This window comes from Pezoporus occidentalis, unplaced genomic scaffold (genome assembly GCF_034315485.1).
Source record: "Pezoporus occidentalis ecotype Australia unplaced genomic scaffold, CSIRO_AGI_Poc_V1 ctg113, whole genome shotgun sequence".
Classification (NCBI taxonomy): Eukaryota; Metazoa; Chordata; class Aves; order Psittaciformes; family Psittacidae; genus Pezoporus; species Pezoporus occidentalis.
In genome coordinates, this window is record NW_026912918.1 from 2,214,160 (window position 1) to 2,234,393 (window position 20,234).

At 39.1% G+C, this 20,234-nt stretch overlaps 1 protein-coding gene across 3 annotated transcripts in view; it reads left to right on the forward strand.

Annotated features, from left to right (window-relative positions):
* Positions 1–20,234, forward strand: part of MYH11 (myosin heavy chain 11) — a 61,786-nt gene that overhangs the window by 35,985 nt on the left and 5,567 nt on the right. For all 3 annotated transcript variants that reach the window (XM_062635088.1, XM_062635082.1, XM_062635086.1), the window contains 29 exons: positions 2,137–2,232; positions 2,594–2,712; positions 2,875–3,027; positions 3,470–3,643; positions 3,820–3,993; positions 4,436–4,550; positions 6,017–6,210; positions 6,376–6,497; positions 6,613–6,682; positions 6,826–6,986; positions 7,872–7,980; positions 8,897–9,028; positions 9,324–9,530; positions 9,916–10,053; positions 10,707–10,830; positions 11,275–11,446; positions 12,024–12,236; positions 12,376–12,520; positions 12,609–12,815; positions 13,879–13,983; positions 14,099–14,251; positions 14,675–14,923; positions 15,185–15,397; positions 16,065–16,277; positions 16,946–17,107; positions 17,831–17,959; positions 18,524–18,612; positions 19,421–19,544; positions 19,705–19,913. In XM_062635088.1, the coding sequence (XP_062491072.1) occupies positions 2,137–2,232; positions 2,594–2,712; positions 2,875–3,027; positions 3,470–3,643; positions 3,820–3,993; positions 4,436–4,550; positions 6,017–6,210; positions 6,376–6,497; positions 6,613–6,682; positions 6,826–6,986; positions 7,872–7,980; positions 8,897–9,028; positions 9,324–9,530; positions 9,916–10,053; positions 10,707–10,830; positions 11,275–11,446; positions 12,024–12,236; positions 12,376–12,520; positions 12,609–12,815; positions 13,879–13,983; positions 14,099–14,251; positions 14,675–14,923; positions 15,185–15,397; positions 16,065–16,277; positions 16,946–17,107; positions 17,831–17,959; positions 18,524–18,612; positions 19,421–19,544; positions 19,705–19,913 (4,471 nt within the window). The remainder of the gene's footprint in view (positions 1–2,136; positions 2,233–2,593; positions 2,713–2,874; positions 3,028–3,469; positions 3,644–3,819; positions 3,994–4,435; positions 4,551–6,016; positions 6,211–6,375; positions 6,498–6,612; positions 6,683–6,825; positions 6,987–7,871; positions 7,981–8,896; positions 9,029–9,323; positions 9,531–9,915; positions 10,054–10,706; positions 10,831–11,274; positions 11,447–12,023; positions 12,237–12,375; positions 12,521–12,608; positions 12,816–13,878; positions 13,984–14,098; positions 14,252–14,674; positions 14,924–15,184; positions 15,398–16,064; positions 16,278–16,945; positions 17,108–17,830; positions 17,960–18,523; positions 18,613–19,420; positions 19,545–19,704; positions 19,914–20,234) is intronic.

The window sequence follows — 20,234 nt, forward strand, 5'->3', positions numbered from 1 at the left end:
AAGATCACATAACAGCAGCAGCATGGTCAGAGCCAGTGACAACAAGCAAATGAACTGGTAGCAGTAGAGTGCCTGAAAACAATAGAAACCAGCATCAGGAATCTGGGAGAAGGATAGCGGGACCTGAGAAACTGCTGTCAGAGATCCATGACAGGAAACACTTACCAGCCTTTTTGGAATCACTGCCACTTTTATATTAAACAGGGTGACACTTCAGGAAGTCTTGTGGGTAATAGAGCGACTGTTCTTGCCTTGCAAGGAGAACTAATTATGACCTACTGCTTTTAGGTAGTTACTAGAAAAATTATACTTAAAAAATTACTACAATGGCCTTTTCCCATTGCTGCAGTGGGTACCAGTGGGAGCAGCTGAAGCCAATAATGAAAACTTTGCAAACTACCTCCTTCAAAGGGTTAAACTGGCAGCACTTGCTGGGAACACAGTGAAAGAAAAACTGAAGACTCACCACCTATATTGAAAATAGAGTATATATCATCAAAGATAAATTATCTCTGTGAAGAACAGAACAACAGGTGATGCACAGGGCAGCTCAATACAGTAACTGAAACATGGATCAAATAAAATAAGTGCCACAATATTTTGCTGTCCATCTGGATGAAGAATTGCAAGGCTTCTTCTTGTAACTTGTGGAAAGAACATGAAGTGCTCCCAACCCATTTGAGTTCCACACATCAGTGTAGCTTTCAGCATCCAAAAGTACTATAATACATGGTGTTTTGAAAGGTAATTCTTGTTTATGAAGGGAAGATGGAAGGATGTGTGGAAGAGCTCCATGCATATCCAAAACAAACTACTGAATTCAAGCCAACTCTAGCAACACTGACCATTTAAAACCATTTTTTTCAGAACTTTCCAACAAGTAGCATGAAGAAGTTGCAAAACATTCTGATTTAATTTTGAAAGAACTGCAACAGGCTCAAATATTTGCATTCACTGATTCAGAGAAAAGAGAATACAAGCAAAAGAACATGAATCAGCGACTAAACTACCATGAAAATGGGGGCCTGCCAGGGACACGTCTGCGTTGCTTTTACTTCTCGCTGTTCCTGGAAGGGCGCCGGGCTTCAGCTGGCGCACGCCAGAGCGCGCTGCCCATGGATGCAAATTGCCATGGCCCAGGTGACACCTGGTGGCAAAAAGAGCATCATCCCATCACTCGAGCCTTGGATCAGCTGTAGGAATCGGGAGCAGAGCTCGGCCGCATCCTATCCCTCCATCAGTGACTGAAGGATGCTAACAAAAAAGGTCTTATCTTGCAGGACAGCAGTGCAAATCCCAGCCTTGGTAAATTCAGATCACGATACTGATGAAGACTGGTGCATTCTCCTGCTGAGGCATGTGTATTGGTGTCAACAGCAGTATTCTCCATTACAATGATAGGAGTCATTATATTATTATCTGAACCCCTTTGATTTCCTGCTCTAAAGCATAAACCCTTGAGCACAGTATTCTTCTCCTGTGTAAGTTTACCAAGTAAACAAATAGAACTCCCTAGATTCATACAATCTCATTTGTAACATATCAGTAGATTTTACTACCTGAAGTCAGGCAACGTCACATTTATATATATGATAATAATTAAAAATTAAATTACTTTCCTGTACTTTGAAACTGATCCTTCAAAGATTTGTATGCATTATTTTAGTTGCACAACTAAATATCCACATGTTCCTGCATGACCAAAGCCTCAGAACTGCCACACATTTTTGAAGCTGCTGATAAGCTGGGGGTGGGTTTTTTTGTTTGTTTGGGATTTTTTCCCCATTTTATCTGAAAGACAGAGATGCACATTTTCTAATGACTGAGAAGATGTTACAGGCCACTGTGAGTGGGAGATGAATTCCTGAGACTTGAAGTCTGACTGGGGAGCCAGCACATCTTAGCTTGGAGGTGCTGGTGCTCCTAGGCTGGATGCTTACTCCACTGCACAGACTGTTGTTCAATCAGCTTTCAAACTCTTGCAGTTTATAGCACAGTCTTTTAAAGCAAACCTAGTTCTTTCCACAGAGGTACAGACTACCACAGGCAATAGAATGAATCTTTGTAATTGCAGAGAATAGAGCTTTCCAAATGTTTGCATCTGTTCCTCATTTATATTACCTGTTTCTCTTCCAGCTATACTGAGGGTTGTTTCATCTGTCCTACAGCTGGGTAATATCGTCTTCAAGAAGGAGAGAAACACTGATCAAGCATCTATGCCAGACAATACTGGTATGATTTGCCACTTCAAAAATACAGTTAACATTAAGAAATCAATACAATAGCAGTTGAATAAGAATTCTTTATCAGAATTTTTTTATTTAATTGGTATTACATATATACCTCATGGGCTTTAAAAGATATACCATACTTAAAATCAGCTCAATTATTATTACCTTTCCTAGTAATCTTGAATCCATAAATAGATGAACAGTGAATTTGCTGCTTGGATCATAACTAGTACTTTTATGGCAACTGCCATCTCTTCTATGTACAATAGAGGAGCTTTTAAGGAAGATAAATAACTTCCCATACTTGCTGACCTGCTAAGAGAAAAATCATTCTGCAATAAAATCTCACTCTTTTGTTCTAGCTGCACAAAAAGTGTGTCACCTGATGGGTATTAACGTGACAGATTTCACAAGATCTATTCTAACCCCAAGGATCAAAGTAGGACGAGATGTCGTTCAGAAAGCTCAGACCAAAGAGCAGGTATCTACTCACAGTCCGCTCAGCTCTCCTGAAACTATTCTCTTTTCTTTTCTTACATCTTGTCTAAAAGGAAACGTCAGATTTCTGTCTCATTATCCCTACAGAAATTAACAGCTAATTGGGTTTCTTCCTTCACTTACAATTCTCTCTTCTTTATTTCAGGCAGACTTTGCCATAGAGGCTTTGGCTAAGGCAAAATTTGAACGTCTTTTCCGTTGGATTCTAGCTCGCGTAAACAAAGCTCTTGATAAAACAAAAAGACAAGGTGCTTCCTTCTTGGGGATCCTTGACATTGCTGGATTTGAGATTTTTGAGGTATCAACTGTGGGGCACAAGCTGGGTAAACTCCCTATTATCATGTAGTGGTTTGGATATAAGATGACAAAAATCCAAGATCAGAGCCACAAAAAAATTAGGTTCTTCCAAGCTGGCTAAGGCTGGGACCAACATGACCCAGAGGTCTACTACACCTGGCTGCTTGCCCTTCCCTTGGGGCTGGCAGCATGCTCCAGCTGGGCTTCTGCAGGGCTCAGGATTTAAAGCCTGGGGCTGGGCTTTATCATTTATTGATCAGGCCCCAGTACAAAGATTTAACTCTTTAGAACTTTCTGTAATTTTTTAAGACCTTATATTTGAATTATTGCAATATGTGAAAAGAAATAGAAGATAGCAAATTTCATCTTGTCAGTTAAGTTCCCTCTTGAAGGTATCTTTCTACCATTTTGAATTCACATTTTTCCTCTTTTTTTTTCCTCAGATCAACTCCTTTGAGCAGCTGTGCATCAATTACACTAATGAGAAACTTCAGCAGCTTTTCAACCACACAATGTTTATACTGGAGCAAGAGGAATACCAACGAGAGGGCATTGAATGGAATTTCATTGACTTTGGCCTTGACCTGCAACCTTGCATTGAGCTGATTGAAAGACCAGTAAGCATATGTCTCCATAGATGGGATGCTGTGTAGGCTGCATCAGGGTCAGTTGTATACCAGTACAATCAGAGAGCCATTTAAGGATCCTTTGTTGGCAGGATTCCTATCATAAGGAATAAGAAATCTTTATCTCTGCCTGTGATGATACTGATCTTATATTGCTCACATTGCAGACCAACCCTCCAGGTGTCCTGGCTCTGCTGGATGAAGAGTGCTGGTTCCCCAAAGCTACTGACACTTCCTTTGTGGAGAAACTATGTCAAGAACAAGGCAACCATCCCAAATTCCAAAAGCCCAAGCAACTCAAGGATAAAACAGAGTTCTGTATAATGCACTACGCAGGAAAGGTACTGGAGAGATTTAGCTATTTTGACTTAGGAAACTTTGATTCTTTGATGCCCAAATGATGAAAAAGAAACAGTCCGGTACCTGCATTGATAAGGGATGGCTTTAGTTATGTAATGTATACATTGTTTAATAATATGAAATAAGATTTGAAAAATGTTCATGGTTTTGAAGCTCACATGAAAGCAAAAATAGCCAGCACTGGGGTTATTGAAAATCTGAGTATTTCAGATTACTTTCTAGCAAGCAGATTTTTAAAGACAGGGCAAATGCATAAAGCTTTTCAGATGCTAGTACAAGTAAAAAGAACTACTCAACTTGGCTCTCAACCCTATAAAGCTTTTCACACTATTATTATTTGTATGGTTTTGTGTTAAAACAGTGCCCTGTGTTCTTGCATATTTTATCAAGAACTGCTTTTTGATGTAGCATTATTTCCTGCAGGTTACCTACAACGCAACTGCCTGGCTAACAAAGAACATGGATCCGCTAAATGACAATGTGACTTCTCTGCTGAACCAGTCTTCAGACAAATTTGTAGCAGACCTTTGGAAAGATGGTATGAATCACAACTCAAATCCATAATGTGGTTTAAAGGGAGAAAATTATATCAGAACTTCTGGACAGCCATCCCTTGCTGGCAGGACATAAGTGTGAAAATTATAAGCATAGAAGAGACTGAACTAAGAAAAAATAATAATAATGTGTTCTAAAGACATATTTATGGAAAGTGCTTAAAATATCTAATGATGCTATCAAAGAATTTCTTAATATTATACAGCAACAGAATAAAAATTATTCATTACATTGTTATGATGTTGCTGAATATGTGATATTGTGTACTTCAATTAGTACAAGTTATGGTTGGGTTTTATGAATGACTTACCTTACACACTGCTCTCTCGGAAGTCCTGCGCAGTTCTCCCCAGCAATGTATAATCTCAACTAAACTCGATCATAGAATCATAGAATAGTTAGGGTTGGAAAGGACCTTAAGATCATCTAGTTCCAACCCCCCTGCTGTGGGCAGGGACACCTCCCACTAAACCATATCACCCAAGGCTCTGCCCAGCCTGGCTTTGAACACCACCAGGGATGGAGCATTCACAACTTCCATGGGCGACCCATTCCAGTGCCTCACCACCCTTACAGTAAAGAATTTCTTCCTTACATCCAATCTAAACTTCCCCTGTTTAAGTTTTAACCCATTACCCCTTGTCCTATCACTACAGTCCCCAATGAATAGTCCCTCTCCAGCATCCTTATAAGCCCCCTTTCAGATACTGGAAGGCTGCTATGAGGTCTCCACGCAGCCTTCTCTTCTCCAGGCTGAACAGCCCCAACTTTCTCAGCCTATCTTTATACAGGAGGTGCTCCAGTCCCCTGATCATCTTTGTGGTCCTCCTCTGGACTTGTTCCAACAGTTCCATGTCCTTTTTATGTTGAGGACACCAGAACTGCACACAATACTCCAAGTGAGGTCTCATGAGAGCAGAGGAATGTTTGTACGCATCTAAAACACTTTGCTTTTAAAAATTGTATATGGATCTTTAACACATATACTGCAGTATAAATATTTAATACATGGACATAAATGTACATGCAAACACCAGCAAGTGGCTCTATTATCAAATAACTGAGGGAGATGATTAGCTAGACTTTGAGAATCATTGGGTAACAGATGAAAGTCAAGAGATATTGTTCCTGATTCTGACACCAACCTACTAATTGGGTATTTTGCAGAAGAAATGTACTTTTTAGAGCAAGCATGAAATATGTTATGTGTATTCAGTTGCTCCATTCTGTCACTACTTAACAAAGATCCTCATTTTCATGTTTGACAGAAATAAACTATTTACACAAAAGGCTCTTCTAATACTTTCATTAGTAGCCTTCTACTGCATTAAAATACACTGATCCTCTTTGGGAAGCTGCAGTTTAACAATGCCAGTGACAGGTGTAATGTGAGATGAGGACAGTCTATCTATCTAAGCAATTCCACTCATACTTTCTTTTATATTTTAGTGGACCGTATAGTTGGGCTGGATCAGATGGCCAAGATGACTGAAAGCTCACTCCCTAGTGCTTCAAAAACCAAGAAAGGCATGTTCCGTACTGTTGGACAACTCTATAAGGAGCAGCTCACTAAACTGATGACCACCTTGAGGAATACCAATCCCAACTTTGTCCGCTGTATCATTCCAAATCATGAAAAAAGGGTAAATTTCAAATGCTGTTTTCAGACTCCTGGCACATTACTCATGTTGAGCTGCTCACTGTAGCAGCACATCACAGAGCTGAAGGATGTCTTCAAACATAGATGCAGCTGATAACATTTATGTAATTTTTTACAGTGCTAAATATGCTTTCTGTTCCCTTTTCAGGCTGGCAAACTTGACGCCCATTTAGTGCTGGAGCAGTTGCGCTGCAATGGTGTCTTGGAAGGTATTCGTATCTGCCGACAGGGATTTCCCAACAGGATTGTCTTCCAGGAGTTCCGTCAGCGGTAGGAATCCCTCACTCAGTGCTAACTCTGGGTTTAATAGTGGTGTTTCAGGTGTTTAGCTGTGCAAAATAATCTGATGTGTTTCAACCTCCCTAACATCAATGTCTTTTGGCAGATATGAAATTCTTGCTGCAAATGCTATTCCTAAAGGATTCATGGATGGAAAGCAGGCTTGCATACTGATGGTGAGGAAACTATTTTTTATATTAATTATCAGGTCTACACTTCTTATACAAAAGCTGCTGAGAGTAACAAGGAATGAGAAGTGATTTTTTAATATCCCAAACATCAGCACCGGAGTTAACAAATATTCCTCTTTTTGCTCTAGATCAAAGCATTAGAACTTGATCCCAACTTGTACAGAATTGGACAAAGTAAAATCTTCTTCAGAACTGGCGTTCTGGCTCACCTGGAAGAAGAGAGAGACCTGAAGATCACAGATGTTATCATCACTTTCCAGGCTCAGTGCCGAGGCTACCTAGCAAGAAAGTAAGAATATGTACTAACAAAAATAATGTCTTCTGCAGCAGAGTATCTACAGCAGCCTTTAGTTCTCTGTATAGCAAACTGAAGATGTTAAGACACTTTATTACTATTTATTATCTGTATTGCATTAGAACTCACCTTGTGTCCAATGAAGGTCTTACTTCCTGCCCAGAAGAGGCTTATTAGTATAATTGCAGGGAAGTGATTACATTGTGAGGCTACTTACACCCTCTGTACAGTAAAAGCTCTCAGATGCAATGACTCATCATTTAAACATGTTTGTACAAGGGGGAGAAGGAGCATCCTAATGTATGACTAGAATCTTATGCACTATTACAAGTAGCAACACCACTGGCATTTGTAAACCATGAAAGAATTTCTTCCACAGCCTGGGCGTGAAACATCTAGCATGATCTCAGTTAATGTACATCACAAACCTATTAACAATAATGTCCTTATCCTGCACACTACCAAGGCTTTCAAATTGCTGAGCAAAGAAATTCAAACATAATAGGTTTGAAGAATGATGAACAATGCAAGTTCTGAGTGCCCATGTACTATGGAAAGATGTTTACCCCCAGAACTAGATATATACTTTGTGGTCTGTCCCTACCTATGGAGTACAAACAGACAAAAACCCAACAAACAAATATAAAACCCAGCCAAAACCCAGAAGACTAAATAAAATACCAGGAAGCTAATCAGAATTATCACCTTCCCTCAAGAAAGTACAGGCACTGTTTAAGCAACAAAAGAATTTGAGCCAGACTTCTCAAACCATGTGGCTAATCATCAGACTCTCAGGCAAGAGTTTTACTTAATGTGCATATCTTGCAGATACCTCACATTTTCAGACTGAATCTATTTGCTTCATGTTTTTAATCACAGAGCCTTTGCCAAGAGACAACAACAGCTGACTGCAATGAAGGTTATCCAAAGAAATTGTGCTGCTTACCTGAAGCTGAGGAACTGGCAGTGGTGGAGACTGTTCACTAAAGTGAGTGATTGCAATCAGTGAATCTCCCTCAGCTTTCCAAAAGAAATGAAATGCACAAGATAACTGAGGTATATCATGTCAGGCACACTCCTTGTTCCGAAGTCCACTGGAGCTGATGGCAAGAAACTCATTAGCTTCACAAAATTTTAGGTTAGAGATATGCTGGATAGTTATATAATGCTATTAACATGAAGTTTATTTTCTTCTCAAGCTAGAGCTAACTACTTAAACAGAGATTCATAAAAGATTTTGCCTGTTTGGGGACTTCTTTTAATTGCCAAAAATTAAATAATTTCATAGGTGTGGGTAATGAGAAGACAGAGTAAAACTTAATTTTGTGAACATGCAGAGTTATATACCTATGGGGGACTCAGTAGCTCAAGAGTTCCCTAACTGGGACACTAAACATCCTCCCGCTAGGCACTCAAGCAAATTAAGTCTATTTTCCTACTAAAGAGGCCTGTTCGGGGTTTTTGGTTTGTTTTTTCTAAAAAAGAACAGCCTTCAGTTTGGATTCAGAAAATTCTTCCTACTTGCACTGATAGCAACCTCCTCTGCAACCAGAAATAGGCAATAACATACCTGCATGTGCATATTGCCTGTCTGTGCAGCAGATGTAGCTTTTGTACATCATCAATGGATAAAAACAAGCTTGAAGCCATTCAAAAAGTGACAACACTGAAGGCAGAGGTGCTCACAAGGCTCCAAGAATTAACACAGAGATGGCCAAAAGCAATACTTTTGAGGCTTGTTGATTTAAAGATGCCTACATCAAGCTTGTCCAGACAGCATTTGTCCACTGTTCAAATATGAACAGACAGTGCTACCATTAGTGCCAGTCAGCCTGACACCTTTAAGTACCATGCTCAGCACATAAATACTGTCAGGAAACATTCTTAAAACTCTTTATTTTCAGGTGAAACCACTGCTGCAAGTCACCCGCCAAGAGGAAGAAATGCAGGCCAAGGACGAAGAACTACAAAAAACTAAGGAAAGACAACAAAAAGCAGAGAGTGAATTGAAGGAGCTGGAACTGAAACACACACAGGTGATTTACACTTCTGAGCCTCTGGGAAACTCTAGCCATTCTTTCACCATTTCTAGAAGATATTAAAATAAAGGTGTATTTTTATTTTGTACTCACGTTTGCATTCACAGCGATGGATCAGAACAGAAGTTCAGTGCACACAAACATCAGTATAGGCCTTACAACCACACAAGAACCTGTGGTAGAGTGCCTGCATACTCACTAGAACTATCTAGTAAAAAGACACTGTGGGGCAATTCTCAATCAAAGTCTTAACTTCCTATCCTATTGCTTCCTTCCCATTTTATTTGTGTAGCTTTGTGAAGAGAAGAACCTCCTTCAGGAACAGCTTCAGGCAGAAACTGAACTGTATGCTGAAGCTGAAGAGATGAGAGTCCGTTTAGCTGCTAAGAAACAAGAGCTAGAAGAGATTCTGCATGAGATGGAAGCCAGAATTGAGGAAGAGGAGGAGCGCAGCCAGCAGTTGCAAGCAGAAAAGAAAAAAATGCAACAGCAAATGCTGGTAAGGAAGCATAAGTGACAAACACAGACAATAACTTGTATCTCACAGAGGAAAACAGAAACTGGCAAACCTTAGATCCTATGAAAGTGCTTGCTCTACTGCCCTCTGTAGAATATGTGTTTGTGACACTGAAGTAAGAGCAATCAATTTCCTCCATAGTTCTCTTCTTCCCCATCTCTATTTTAATCTTTTCCCTAAAAATAATTATTTTGCCAAATCTTTCCTTCCAAATCACCAAGCATTACAGATTGTCTAGTTCTTCATAAAACCAATGAAGTCTACAACATACCCCACATGCAGTGACAAACATTTAGCATTTCCAATAATCTGAGTGGTATTTTATTTCTAAAATTCATGTTTTGTGGGTTGTTGTTTCCCCTCAAAGGACCTTGAGGAACAGCTGGAAGAAGAAGAAGCTGCAAGGCAGAAACTGCAACTTGAAAAAGTAACAGCAGATGGAAAGATAAAGAAAATGGAAGATGATATTCTCATAATGGAAGACCAGAACAACAAGCTAACAAAGGTAAGCATTGTGGATCCACTTTCTTACCTTGTGAAAATAGTGCAAGATGAGAGAAAATTTTCCCTTCTGCTGGAACAACAGGAATACTCTTAACTATATAACCACATGGGTATATAGACTCACCAGACCATCAGTCCAGCATCTATCAAACAAGTTCCTCAGTTTTTCCATGCTCGTTTAAGCAATTCAGAATACTGTAAAACTACTGGTTTTGAGGTCTATTGCAGTAACAATACCTTTAAGCAAAATACTCACAGCAGTCAAACACAATCAATGGAAGTCATACCTCCTTGGCCCCAAGCAGAGTAAATAATCCTCTTGGTTTTCAACTAATTTCTATGAAACTTCATTATGAAAATTGGAAGTCAGCATGTATCCCAGTGCTTTTTAAAAAGGGATGCTCGTCTGAACTGGGCCCTGTATTTACAGCCATTAGAGTACAAGATTCTAATAGCAGCAGATTAGAGAACATGGAAGTCATAGACACCACTCTTCAGTTCCTCTGTAATTGACAAATCTAAATGTATCACTACAATCTCAAGAAACACAGCATAAAAAGAAAGTATCTTCAAAATTTTCACTTGACATAGAGTTGCTTCACAACCACCAATAACAGATGCTTTTTTTAACACAAGTATTTTATTTTTCTTCAGGAAAGAAAACTCCTTGAGGAAAGAATAAGCGATCTAACAACGAATCTTGCAGAAGAAGAAGAAAAAGCCAAAAATCTCACAAAGCTCAAAACCAAACATGAATCTATGATTTCAGAACTCGAAGGTAACATAACCAAAATTATTTTATATCAGGGTGGATTTTTTTTGCCTTGGCACACATTAAAAAACCCAAACAGAATCTGGAGAGAGCTAAAAAATTTGGAGGGTGTTTTCCAAATTTCTTATGCTAAAGCTATTTTGTGCATGAGAATCACCAAATCACCGGTGTGCATAAGCCATAGATACCTTTTTTTTCTTAACATACAAAAGAGTAAATTGAGAAAAAAAAGCAATGCTGCTTCTAGATAAAAATAAATAAATGATTCTTTGGGGTGGCCAGAAATAGGTGATGACAGAAAGGTATTGACTGTTGCTTCAGAAATGCAGTGACTTGTAGTTAAATGTATGGCCTCACTGGAGGCCAGAATATTTTTTGCCTAAGGTCAAGATAGGGTTGAGAACTCCTTGTACTAATGCAGTTGCATTACCTTTTTCCTTACTTTTTCAGTGCGATTGAAGAAAGAAGAGAAGAGCAGACAAGAACTGGAGAAAGCTAAGAGGAAGTTGGAAGGGGAATCAGCTGATCTACATGAGCAAATCGCAGAGCTCCAGGCACAAATTGCTGAGCTGAAGGCACAACTAGCCAAGAAGGAGGAAGAGCTGCAGGCTGCTTTAGCCAGGTATTGACTTCTGAATCTGTGTACAGGTTGAAAAACCCAGGCTGAAACATATGTTTCTCCCGTTCCCAGACACTGAGATGCTGCACTCATGAATCTCATCTCTCAGTTACATCCTTCCTCTGTGCTTGCTTTATTTTCCTAATTTACTCTTGCAAATTATACTATTGTTTGCCCACAGACACACAGGATTACCTCCAGATATGAATGAAAACCCCTCTTCCCAACGGCACTGGCTGTGCTGTCGAGTAAAGAATTAAATGTAACAATACACTTCACAAAAGGGAAAAAGGCAGAAATTACTTAACAGTCAGACCTTAATCCATTCCTGAGTCTCAGTGGATTTTCTGTATAAATTTAAGAGGGACAACACTCAACCAAAACTTGCTGAATCAGCTGGTCAGCATCTCCAGGCATTGTATCATGATAAAGTAAACTGCCAGATCTTTTTTGCATCAGTCCCCCTTCTCTTTGGTACTTTCTTGCACACAATCTATAAACCTTTACTCTCTGCATACTGATTTCTCAAAGTGAAATGATTCTTTACATACATACATAAAATTAAATACTCTCTTTTCAGGCTTGAAGATGAAACTAGTCAGAAGAACAATGCCCTCAAGAAGATCCGTGAATTGGAATCTCACATCTCTGATCTCCAGGAAGATCTAGAGTCTGAGAGAGCTGCAAGAAACAAAGCAGAAAAACAGAAGAGAGACTTAGGCGAAGAGCTGGAGGCTCTTAAGACAGAGCTTGAGGATACTTTGGATACCACAGCCACCCAGCAAGAGCTCAGGTATGGAGATGTAGCACATGGGCTGAAAATATATGTCACCAAGCTCAGTACTGTTTAGTAACTGTGCAGTAGTGCCATTTTCCCAGTGACCGAAACACTCTTATCTGCTGCTACTCCATTTATGTGTGTTACCTTCCAGAGCAAAGCGTGAACAGGAGGTCACAGTTCTGAAGAGAGCTCTAGAAGAGGAGACTCGAACTCATGAAGCTCAGGTTCAGGAGATGAGACAAAAGCACACTCAAGCTGTGGAAGAGCTGACAGAGCAGCTGGAACAATTTAAACGGGTAAATGGAAATCCATCTTATTGAAAACTATCCACTAAATAACATGGCTTCCTTTTATAGATCATCTTTCTTCACTTCATGTTTGTAGGCTAAAGCAAACTTGGATAAGACCAAACAGACACTGGAGAAAGACAACGCAGATCTGGCTAATGAAGTCAGGAGCCTGAATCAGGCCAAACAAGATGTGGAGCACAAAAAGAAGAAGCTGGAAGTACAGCTGCAGGAGTTACAGTCCAAATACACTGATGGAGAGCGTGTTCGGACAGAACTCAATGAAAAAGTTCATAAATTACAGGTAGGAAGGAGTTTGACCTTCTGCTGTGACACTTTGGGCTTGAGAAGACTGGTTTATATTGTTCTGTGAGGGTGTATCTAGAGGAATCCTAGCCCTGTCATCTTGAGCTGAAATAATCATTTTTTTGTCATCTGTAGGGTTCCTACCTTGAACTCCTACCTTAAATTATCCCATAATTAAACAACTACAGCCACTCTATCTTATGGAAATGAAAGCTTTTAGTCTCACTATGCCTCTGTACACATTGCAGTCTGTAATACCACCAGTAGTTCAGTGGCTGTGCTGCATGTTTTACAGAGTTTCTCTTTTATTCATTTTTGGGTAGAAGGGAACATTGATAGGAATGTGGCTTCTAGAAATGGATTAAACAGCTGTTAAACACAAAAGATGTGTTTAATAAAAAATTACAATGAAAGGAGAATGCTCACTTACCTATAATTTAGTGTCAAGGAAGAAATAACTAAAGATAATTTAAAATGGTTCTTCGGTAGGTCTTCAATATTCAGCAATACTAATCAAGCTTATTGTTACAACTTTGTTCATAGCAGCAGTAAGCTTTATTATTTTAAGTTAGTAGATACATATTAAAATATAATCAAAACACATCAACTTATGTCAAACTTGTGAAGAGGAAGAAAAATCCACAAAAAATTCCCATTCCTCTTTGCAATTCATTGAGAGGAACACACTAATATTGCCTTATGAATATGACTAAGTTTTGATACATAGTAACAGAATACTAAGATAAACTAGTCAAAAATGGCATTAGATCTTGGGAGTCTTCATACACAGGTTACAAAGATGACGTGCAGACACTACAGAGTTTGCACGTAGGATTTAGTTCCACAGAACTTAAATCCAATATATTTTCCAGAAAAATGATGACAAAATTGTGAGTTCCAGTTAAGTTAGAAACACTATTGATGCTAGAGGGGACTCAGAGGCATAAGATCAGATTCAGATCCTGTTCAAAGTTAAGATTTCAATCTAGAGCAAACTAAACTTTGGAGGAAGATTTAAGTTGTTCAAAATAACTGAGTTTATTCACTGTGATATCTCACAGGTTGAGGTTGAAAATGTTACTGGTTTGCTCAATGAAGCAGAAAGCAAGACAATCAAATTGACCAAAGATGTTGCAACCTTAGGATCTCAGCTACAAGACGCACAGGTAAACTTGCATCCATTACTGTAGACGAGTAACAGCTCACCTACAGTACTTATAAAATGCACTATAAAAAGACCTATACTAATGACTGTATTGCTGATGCATGTGGGGACTGCAGGAGCTGCTTCAGGAAGAAACGCGGCAGAAGCTAAATGTGTCTACCAAGCTTCGTCAGTTGGAGGATGAGAAGAACAGCTTGCAAGAGCAGTTGGATGAAGAAGTAGAAGCAAAACAAAATCTGGAGAGACATATTTCAACACTGACAATACAGGTATCAGTGCCATAGCTAAATCACTAGCTCCATCACTCAGAGTTCTATCAGTAATTCCAGAGGTTTCAGATCTGTAAAACTATCCTGGCACAGTACATGGACTTTCAGTGAACTAGTGCTGTTAGCTCAGATAGCATCAGTGAAGCTCCGTGATGGAGTAAGCTGTCTCCCTCTTTGTTGAAGTATGATCTTAGGGCAGATACAAATGCAAAGTAGCTCCCAAGTTAGTCTTGTACACTAGGCCTGTACATACCAGCTCTGTAGTCTGCCTCATTTCATGAAACCTGGGTGGTGGGTAAGTGGTCAGTAGCTTCATATGGGTCAAATTAGGCAAGATTTCTCGGTCTTGGTTATCTCCTGGCCATCTTTGTCAAACTTTGTTGTCATCGCTACAAAGATTTGTCCTCTGAATTCAAATTTCAGCTCTCTGACTCTAAGAAGAAGCTACAGGAATATGCCAGCACAGTAGAAACCATGGAAGAAGGCAAAAAGAAACTTCAGAAGGAAATTGAAAGCCTCACTCAACAGTTTGAGGAAAAGGCTGCTTCTTATGACAAACTGGAAAAAACTAAGAACAGACTCCAGCAGGAGCTGGATGACCTGGTGGTGGACTTAGACAACCAGCGTCAGCTGGTCTCCAACCTGGAAAAGAAACAGAAGAAGTTTGATCAGGTATGGATTTAAGATTCTCCCTTGCTGTGTTATCACCTAACTTCTGTGGAATACACAGAGACTCCACTGATTTAGTGAAAGATAAATGCAAGGACAAAAAATAAATGAAAATGTAACTATACATACACTGGCTAATTTTGTATTTATATAATTTTATCAAAAAAGCAAAGACTTTTCTCTGTCATTAATAACTGGCAAGACAGTTGGACTAGAAAAACCCTGTTACTAATGACTCTGTGTATTAACACTACCTTTTTACAGATGCTGGCTGAAGAGAAAAACATCTCTTCAAAATATGCAGATGAAAGGGACAGAGCCGAAGCCGAAGCTAGAGAAAAAGAAACAAAGGCTTTGTCATTGGCCCGAGCCCTTGAAGAGGCTTTGGAAGCCAAAGAAGAACTGGAGAGAACAAACAAACTGTTGAAAGCCGAAATGGAAGATCTTGTTAGCTCCAAAGATGATGTTGGCAAGAATGTAAGTTTTGGGCTTAGAACAATTTCCACAACAATAGCTTAAAATAGCAGCTACAAACAGATCACTGTTTTCAGTGTGGGAAACTCTCTGTAACACACAAATCCATTCAGCAGGAAATGATATTTCATCCAAAATTCAAAGGTTATTCTATTTGTGTCCAAACTTTGAGACTGGCAAAGTAACTGTAAACCATCTTCATTTTTAACATGACTTCAACATTAGCAATTTCTAAGACTGAAAAAAAAAAAGCTTCTAAATAATTTAATTTATTAAGCATCCTTGAAGTCATAAACTCCAGAAATCTGAGTTAATTTATTAGTTACATTTGACTTGCCATCAGCCTAACATTTACTTGTATAGCTGCAACAGATTTCCACTGATGCGCTGCCAATCGCTTCTTTTATTACAGTGATATGACAATATTATTCCTAGTACTAAACACATCCAATTATGATACTTGTCTAGATTAAAAAATCGCAGTTTGGAATAAAGAGAGTCTCAGGTTACTCTAAGACAGATTTGAAAGTGTACAAAACAATGGTAATTAGTTCATTCATTGTCCACAGATGATCATTTCAAATGTGGCCCATACCACAGGTACATTGCATTAAACTAGAATTTTTTTTATTTCTTATAACAAGTCTATTAAATTCTCATTGCTCGAAAGGTCCATGAATTGGAGAAGTCTAAACGGACCCTTGAACAGCAAGTAGAAGAGATGAAGACACAATTAGAAGAGCTAGAGGATGAGCTACAGGCTGCTGAAGATGCTAAACTCAGGTTGGAGGTTAATATGCAGGCCCTGAAAGCCCAGTTTGAAAGAGATTTACAAGCCAGAGATGAACAGAATGAGGAGAAGAGAAGACAACTCCTTAAACAGGTACCATTTCATTCCCTAATATTGCCTTTGTAAATATTTAATCAAGCCAGTTGAAGGTGCCTAAGCTCATGCCATTATTAAATGTACCTCACTATAATCAGAAGAAAACATTATATTGCCTTGCCCTTGGCAAAGAGTAAAAAAGTAGGTTATTGTACTGAAAAAGGCACAAAACTGCATGAGGTTTTTATTCCTGATTCAGTAGCAGATACACAATTGCCAACAGACGTAGCAATTTAATACTACAACCAATATAGTATAAATAGTATGAATTGTTATTTCTGACATAGTCAAAAGAACCTTCCTTGCCTATATTCTCAATGCAAGTGAAAAAAAACAAACCCACAGCTTCTAATATATCTTCCCAATGTACGTTGAATGGATACAAAGGCATTGGAAATTAAAACATACGGGGCACAGCCTACCTGTATAGAAGTATTGTGACTGCAAGGACAACTGCTGTAGTCATCTTCTTGCAATACACATATTTCCATGAATTGCTGACTCCTTTCAAGGAGCTTTGATTTTTGGACAAAATGGAAATTTATTTTAACTGCCAGGGAAATCACAATTAATAGAGATGAAAGAGGCTGTACACATTATGCAGACATAAACAGTGTTTAAGAGTGCTCCAGGACTTCCCTAAACTTGTTTTCTTTAATGATCAGCTCCATGAATATGAAACAGAACTGGAAGATGAGCGGAAGCAACGTGCCCTGGCAGCTGCAGCCAAAAAGAAGCTGGAGATTGATGTTAAAGATCTAGAAAGCCAAGCTGATTCTGCTAATAAAGGCCGGGAAGAAGCCATCAAACAACTCCGCAAATTACAGGTATGTAATGCCACAAATACAATTTTTCTCACTGCTGACTTTTGTGCAGTCACGATATGATAGGTGACATCTGTGAACTTGGCCTATTACAGATGGTTGCTGAATGGAGAGTTTTAACTGGACTCCCAGATTCAAGTATCTCTACTGAAATGCTTAGTTTGAATGACAATGGAAAACTTCACATGGCAAATTATGAAAATCTTAAATTTCATCATTGCAGATTGCTTCCAAAATTCTCCGGCCAACACTTATCTGCTATTGACTTAACCACATGAAGGAAAACAGATTCACATGTAGAGAAAGCGCTACGGGATAAAAACCTATTACAGAGCTTCCTGGTTCTAACACTTGGCTCAAAATCATTAAAGACTGTTCAGAAATCATGTTTTCTCCAAATTAGCATTTTCTTGTTTATACTGTAAGCCTCCATATCAACTGTTATGTCATATGCTGACAGCTAAACAACAAAAAGGGATACATCTAAGATTAAGACTGCAAATGTACTCAAATATTCAGATAAAATATGGACAATAGGCATTGCAAAAGCCACAGAGTGCATTTCAGACCTCCCCAACACGTGCTAGCTGATCTCTCCAGAATATACAATTTAAGCAGGCATTATGACTATGTAAATGCATATGTGTTCTATTCTGTCTGAACTTGTTCTACTGAAATTGTAATGAAGACACACAAAAAGAAATCTCTGATATTCTTTTCAATAAGGCTCAGATGAAGGATTACCAACGAGAGCTGGATGATGCACGGGCTGCCAGAGAAGAAATATTTGCTACAGCCAGAGAAAATGAGAAGAAAGCAAAGGGTCTGGAAGCAGAACTCATCCAGCTTCAAGAGGTAAGATGGGAAATTTAGAACAGTATGAAGCAGACTACACACATGACCTTCAAGACCAAAACAGAACAGCATTGAAATAACATGATAGCTTTAGAGGATAGAAGGTTATAAGCTGCACTTGTAACAAGTTCCACATGCTCCATATGCTCCACTAAAGTTGCTGGATCTACTTCTGAGCATAGACAGATTAAGCTGAAAAAAAAATAAATCAAAAATCACAAAAGGCACAGTTCACCAGTCCTAAAGGGAAATGAATCCAACACAAACTGTTTTGAATAGCTATAAAGTCCTGAAGTCTTGTTAGTGCTATTATTCCTGTATGTATTAAATGGCAATCTTGTGACTGAAACCAATAAAATAGAAACCAGCTGACAGGCTGGATAAAGAGTATTTCATTGTATTTCCCCTGGATTTATGATATGACAAGAATTTATTCCCATAACAAGACAACCCGTCTTTTTCCAGTTTTAGAAAGTTTACAGTCCTGTGTGTCATGATATAACTGTTTGTCTGAACATTTATTTGCTCATTTCTTTACTATGGTGCCTTTTCCTTTTCTCCTAGGAACTGGCTGCTGCAGAGAGAGCTCGCAAACAAGCAGATCTGGAGAAAGAAGAGATGGCAGAGGAACTTGCAAGTGCTGCATCTGGAAGGTAGGAATAGACTGGATTACTCGCAAGGCTGTAAACATGCTACTGAAGAGTCCATGGCTGCCAAGAGAATCATAGATTCATGGAATGGTTTGGCTTGGAAGGAACCTTCAAGGGTCATCTAGTCCAGCCCCCCTGCATATGAGCAGGGACATCTTAAACTGGAGCAGGTTGCCCAGAACCACATCCAGCCTGCCCTTGAATGTCTCCAGGGATGGTGCATCCACCACCTCTCTGGGGAACCTGTTCCAGTATTTTATCACCCTCATTGTCAAAAAATTGATCTATAAAATATATTTGGTTCTCACATACCGCTACAAGAGTTCACACAAACATTATTGCACTATGCATTTTATTTAAATGAGTTCTGTAAGAACAGATAACTCTATCATGTCTCAGTTGTTATAAAGTAACGAGGAAGATTGATTGTTACTGTTATCAAACACAGTACAACATCACAGTTGCAGTTTATTCTAAGTCCGATTTTAAAAACCTGCATGTAAGTAACACCAGTCATGAAAAACTTGAATTCCCTTCCATTATATTCCTACCAACAATATCCCAAGTTTGAAATAGTCTAAATCTAAAAAAAATGGTAAGAATGCATCCACTTATGAAAAGCAGAACTCTTCAGGTTATGTTCCTTCTCCCAACAGCCATGTGGTCTTGGCAACACAACATGCACACATATGACTAGTTTCATTGAAAAGTCTTGTTCTCTTTTCTTTATTAATTATTGGTAGTTCATAATAGTTTCAGACAGATTCTACTGGTAGAGCCGTAACTACAAGCGTTAAATTTCAACTTATAGGACAAGCCTTCAGGACGAGAAACGGCGCCTGGAGGCAAGAATCGCCCAACTGGAGGAAGAGCTAGAAGAGGAACAAAGCAACATAGAGGCAATGGGCGATCGCATGAGGAAAGCAGTACAGCAGGTAGAGCTCCTTTCAGTACATATCACTTTTTGTTCATATTCCAGCAAAAAACATTTGCGATTCTGAGCATATATTTTGAAAATTGCCACCCCAATTTGCCATGTGTCATTTCTCTGAAAGCACACAACACTTCTGACAGCATCTGTTCTCATTCTTGCAGGCAGAGCAGCTGAACAATGAGCTAGCAACAGAGCGTGCAGCTGCACAGAAGAATGAAAATGCTCGGCAGCAACTGGAGAGGCAGAACAAAGAGCTAAAGAGTAAGCTGCAGGAGATGGAAGGAGCTGTGAAGTCCAAATTCAAAGCTACAATTGCTGCTCTGGAGGCCAAAATTGCTTCTCTTGAAGAACAATTGGAACAGGAAGCCAGGTACTGGTCTCCCAGAGGGCACAGCTCTCCCTTTACTCTTCCAGCTAATGAGAGAAACTAAACAAAGGTGTAGAGGACTTGTATCATCAGGGTCTCAGTGCCATTAAGGCTTGGTTAAGTCTCCCCTTCATATAACATTTCTGAGACACATGGCCAGTAACTGGAGTTGTTACGGGTTCCGATTAAGAACCATTTTATTGCTGAAAAGTTCTAGTCTCATCAAAGGCATGGATCTGCTCCCCTACATTTCATGGTAACTACCCTATGACCCTGCCAAGTTAATTGCCATAACACATTGTGCCATTTGTAGGATTATTTCCT